Source organism: Colobus angolensis, unplaced genomic scaffold (assembly GCF_000951035.1).
Source record: "Colobus angolensis palliatus isolate OR3802 unplaced genomic scaffold, Cang.pa_1.0 Scaffold179, whole genome shotgun sequence".
Taxonomy (NCBI): Eukaryota; Metazoa; Chordata; class Mammalia; order Primates; family Cercopithecidae; genus Colobus; species Colobus angolensis.
Window position 1 is genome coordinate 5,875,682 of NW_012114921.1, and position 5,660 is coordinate 5,881,341.

Sequence of the window (5,660 nt, forward strand, 5' to 3'; positions counted from 1 at the left end):
AAGATGGAATTTCGCTCTTGTTGCCCAGGCTGGAGTGCAGTGCTGTGATCTCGGCTCACTGCAACCTCTGCCTCCTGGATTCAAGCGATTCTCCTGCCTCAGCCTCCCGAGTAACTGGGGCTACAGGTGCCTGCCACCACGCCCGACTAATTTTTGTATTTTTAGTGGAGACGGGTTTTACCATCTTGGCCAGGCTGGTCTGGAACCCCTGAACTTGTGATCCACCCACCTCAGCCTCCCAAAGTGCTGGGATTACAGGCATGAGCCACTGTGCCTGACCCAACTCTGCTTTTTAAAATACAAAGCTGGCTGCCTTGTTGGGTAAACTTGGCAAAAGGCTGCACCTGTTCAGTCTGCAGATATAAATAGAGTTACCGTCTACAAGCTGATCACCAAGCATCACTTAAATTACCTGGCAAATTATCAGTTGTTTGTTAACTGATTATTACTCAAATGGATTATATTTTTGAGACGGAGTCTCGCTTTGTTGCCAGGCTGGGCATGATCTCGGCTCATTGCAACCTCTGCCTCCCGAGTCCAAGCGATTCTTCTGCCTCAGCCTCCTGAGTAGCTGCGACTACAGGTGCACGTCACCATGCCTGACTAATTTTTGTATTTTTAGTAGAGACGAGGTTTCACTATCTTGGCAGGATGGTCTCAATCTCTTGACCTTGTGATCCTCCTGTCTCAGCCTCTCAAAGTGTTGGGATTACAGGCGTAAGCCATCGCACCCAGCCTTTACTTTCAATTCCAACTCTGATAATGGAATTTCCTTTGAAGGGAAACACACTTAACCTTTCATGGCCTGAACTTTTAATAAAAAAATAGACCACATACAATAAAAGAAGCCTTCTAATATAGTAAAACTGGAAGTTTCTTTAAATCTCAAAAAATACTAATTTCTAAACAAGTTTTAATGTTATTATAAGTATTTAATATTTCTATGAACCCTTGATTTCCCTTTAGTCATAATCATGACCGAGAAGAATATTTGGATTGAAGTCAAAGACTAGAGATGGTATTTGACTCTATGTGATCTAAGCCAGGGCAGCAACCCATCTAGGCTTAGTTTCCTTATCTGTAACTTACATGCCCTCCCTACTGCATAAGGTAGCTAGCTGTTGGCTCAAAGGAGAATGTGAAAAGCTTAAATCCTGACTTCGTATGGGTGTTTTGTTTTAGTATATTCTATTAAAGAATAACCACTTGGCTAGAGCTAGTGAGATGGTCTATTTAGAGAAAATATTTTAGATATTAGATTATAATGTACTTAAAATGTAGGAAATTGCTTATATGTGAGTGAATATATATTCTACTTCTAAAAGCGACTTTCCTGCTGAAAGATGACACTGCTTGATGGTATCATTGTGTGAGGCGGTGGCTGAAAGTATCCTCTCACCAGTTCTGTAAGTTGATGGGCTGTACTTACAGTTAAAAATTCTGTTCATTTGGGTGACACTTGATACACAAATTCTTTGGTCTTACTACCACCATTACTTCCCTTCTCATCCTGTACTCATTTTTCATCAAAGTTAACAATTACCATTTAAGATTGATTTATGTTTAATGTAATGAGGCTTTTCTAGCAGCATTTAATACACCACTCAAAGAACAAGTCTTAACTGAGAAGTACAGGATACCTCATTTTCACAGTAATTTTTTGTTTAAGTCCCAGTGATGAAAACTATAAGGCAGCTTCCTCAAAGGAAGTTAACACTGATGAATCCAGTGCAGCCAGTGTTTTCTATATGAGGTGATAAAATCTTTATCACATCCAGCTGGACTGTCCTGTATGTTAGTCTGAGTCTTTGGAACAGTTATTTATTCCTTTTTATTAATTGTATGGTTATGCAGCCATGGAAGGAAAAAGCTGAACATCAAAATCATCAACAATATACCTGAAAGACAAAATACAGTAAAATAAAAAACAATCTTTAAGGAAGTTCATAATCACTAGGAGGGTATATTTTAAAATTTTATACAATTATATACCTGGCTGTTTGGAAAGCTACGCTTAAAGAATTGGTTACATCAATTCTATGTGAAACATGTTAGATATTTAAATCTAATATTCTCAGATTATTTTTTCTTCAACTGTGAATCCTTAAAAACAGTATGCATTTGGCAAAACCAATAGGATCTAATGAATTCAAAGGATAAACCAAATCCAAAGATGTATAGTTTTAGTTCTGGCTCTGGTACTGACTTGCTAAGTAAGAAACCCTAGACTTGGGTCTTCATTTTCTTCTCTTTAAAATGGTAACACTCTCCCTTCCCTCCATGCCCCAGGGACATACCTGGAGAATAAAACAACTGAAAGCATTTGGAGTTTTCACTTAGAATGCTCAAATAAAAACAATGTTAGGTTGCTTCCTCCAGTCTCTCCTTTTTCATTAATCTCAACCATTAACAGCTTTTTTTTTTTCATTTTTATCTCAACCTTATTTAATTGACAATTAACCGCTTTTAGAGATGTGTCAAGCAAATAAAATATCTAAAACAAAATTTCAGTCGATGGTGGAAGTTTAAATCTTAAATATAATACAAAATTGTTGTTTATTTGTTTGTTTTTGAGACAGAGTTTCGCTCTTTCGCCCAGGCTGGAGTGAAGTGGTGTGATCTTGGCTTACTGCAACTTCTGTCTCCCGGGTTCAAGCCGTTCTCCTGCCTCAGCCTCCTGAGTAGCTGGGATTACAGGCGCCCGCCATCACGCCTGGCTAATTTTTGTATTTTCAGTAGAGACAGGGTTTCACTATGTTGGCCAGTCTGGTCTTGAACTCTTGATTCACCCGCCTTGGCCTCCCAAAGTGCTAGGATTACAGGCATAAGTCACTGTACCCAGCCCAAAATGTTTTGAAAATTCACATATTAGTACTCTTCATTTCTGAGAATTACAACAGAGAAATCTGGCATGTAGCTGTTGGTCAATTTTTCAATGTGAAACAGGGACTAAGGAGAGTGAAGGCTCAAGTCACTATCCTGAAAAGTAAATCTGCAGTGGTTAATTTTTCATCTTGATCTGAATGTATTCAGGCTTAGAGCCCTAGATCAGTTTAAATTCAGACTGAAAACAAGTTTTGTCACATGCACATTTGAAATTATGTTCTCTTGTTTGCAACAACAAAAAACCTTAAGGTTTTGCAAGCACTCAGATACCCTTAACATATTTGTGAAAGATGAGTCTGTTTGCAACCAAAGGCTTTAAATGAAAAAATATCAGAAACAACCTTTATGGCCGGGTGCGGTGGCTCAAGCCTGTAATCCCAGCACTTTGGGAGGCTGAGATGGGCAGATCATGAGGTCAGGAGATCAAGACCATCCTGGCTAACACGGTGAAACCCCATCTCTACTAAAAAACACAAAAAAACTAGCCAGGCGAGGTGGCGGGCGCCTGTAGTCCCAGCTACTTGGGAGGCTGAGGCAGGGGAATGGTGTAAACCTGGGAGGCGGAGCTTGCAGTGAGCTGAGATCCGGCCACTGCACTCCAGCCTGGGCGGCAGAGCAAGACTCCGTCTCAAAAAAAAAAAAGAAACAACCTTTGTGTTAACTGACCCACAATTTTTTTGGTCATTTTTTATAAAGTCAGAACTAGAAAATAAGATATTACATTTAAATTTTTTTCCAAAAATGGAATTGTAGTATCATAGAAGCAAATATAATTTTCCACTTTTCACTGTATGAAATGTATAAACTAGAGAATACTATATATATATATATTTTTTTTTTTTTTGTCTTTTTTTTTGAGACAGGGTCACACTGCCATCACTCAGGCTGGAGTGCAGTGGTACGATCTCGGCTCACTGCAGCCTCGACTTCCTGGGCTCAGGTGATTCTCCTACCTCAGCCTGCCAAGTAGCTAAGACTACATGCATGTACTACCACACCAGGCCACATATGCATCCTTATAGTCACGTTTCTAAATTTTTAATTTGGGAAGATGGGAGGGGCCATTAGAGGAATTATAATTATCTCTGCTGTGATGAGAAACAAGAAAGAATATGGACTATGACTCCCAAGAAGAGTTTGCTTCCTGCTTGGTCAAGAAGGAAAGAAGGTGGATATCTTGGGATTACTCTTTCCTCTGTCTCACTCCCCTAGCACTGCCTAATTAATGTAACTTTGGTAGTTGAGTGGTGTTTGTTTTGGGGTTTTTGTTTTTATTTTTAGTTTGGACTCCTTATCTCTTAACTCTGAATGATTCTTTTAATTTATAATTTATTTTTTCCCATTCTTTTCAAAGTTATATAATGTGTCGCTTTATTTCTTTATTTCATTTGGAGCCTTTTTTTTTTTTTTTTTTCCAGTGAGAAGGTAACTTCAATATATGACAAAATTCAATGGCAGGCTAGAACGCAGTATTCTAAAAATCATCATTTATTCACATACATGTCTTTTATCTACATATATTGAAGGATGCCTTTATTCTAATTTATAAACCTCAGAAAGAAATATACAAACATGCCTCTTTAAACCAAAAATATAATACAAATTTTATGTTGGGTCTATTTTAAAAGGTAGGGGTCCTTAGACCAAATAAGAATCTTGGAATACATATTTTCAACAAGCTAAATATAAAAAGGATCATATGAATTTGAAAATGTTTGATTTCAGCCAAGCATGGTGGCTCATACCTATAATCTCAGCACTTTGGCAGGCCAAGGCTTGAACTCCTGTCGCCCAGGCTAGAGTGCAATAGTGCGATCTCGGCTCACTGCAATCTCCAACTCCTGAGTTCAGGCGATTCTCCTGCCTCAGCCTCCCAAGTAGCTGGGATTACAGGCACGCATCATCACGCCCAGCTAATTTTTGTATTTTTAGTAGAGTTGGCCAGACTGGTCTCGAACTCCTGACTTCAGGTGATCCACCCACCTTGGCCTCCCAAAGTGCTGGGATTACAGGCATGAGCCACCACACCCAGCCTACCTGGCTACTTTTTAATGTTCTGTCAAGTAATGGATGAAATAATTCCTTAACACAGTGATCCCCAACCTTTTTTGCACCGGGGACTGGTTTCCTGGAAGACAGTTTTTCCATGGACTGGGGGCATGGTTTTGGGATGAAACTGTTCCACCTTGGATCATCAGGCATTAGTTAGATTCTCATAAGCAGCGTGTAACCTAGATCGTTCACATGCTGAGTTCACAATAAGGTTCATGCTCCTATGAGAATCTAATACCACCGCTGATCTGACAGGAGATGGGCTTTGTAAGCTTGACTGCCACTCACCTCCTGCTGTGTGGCCTGGTTGCTAACAGGCCACGGACTGTACTGGTCTGCAGCCTAGAGGTTGGGGACCTCTGCCTTAGCCTACTATTACAATTGTAGTTGGAGCATGCTAACAAATAAATCATGTTAATACATGTTAGTCTCCAGACATACTGGGGGAATTTTTTCATATAAAAACTACCAGTAGGCCTGCCCAATTAGACCTTGTTAACTTCTTAACTTCTTTACATTAGTGACCTTTTTAACTTTAAAATGGATTTTTTGAGACGGAGTCTTTCTCTGTCACCCAGGCTGGAGTACAGTGGCGTGATCTGGGGTCACTGTAGGCTCTACCTCCGGGTTTACACCATTCTTCTGCCTCAGCCTCCTGAGTAGCTGGGACTACAGGCGCCCACCACCACGCCCGGCTAATTTTTTTTAGTTTTAGTAGAGAC

At 39.9% G+C, this 5,660-nt stretch overlaps 1 protein-coding gene across 1 annotated transcript in view; it reads right to left on the reverse strand.

The window, feature by feature from the left end:
- Positions 1 to 1,543: 1,543 nt before the first annotated feature.
- AQP11 (aquaporin 11) overlaps positions 1,544 to 5,660 on the reverse strand; it is a 17,199-nt gene continuing 13,082 nt past the window's right edge. Inside the window, exon 3 of the mRNA XM_011938935.1 lies at positions 1,544 to 1,898. Coding sequence (XP_011794325.1) covers positions 1,822 to 1,898 — 77 coding nt within the window. The 3' untranslated portion in view covers positions 1,544 to 1,821. The remainder of the gene's footprint in view (positions 1,899 to 5,660) is intronic.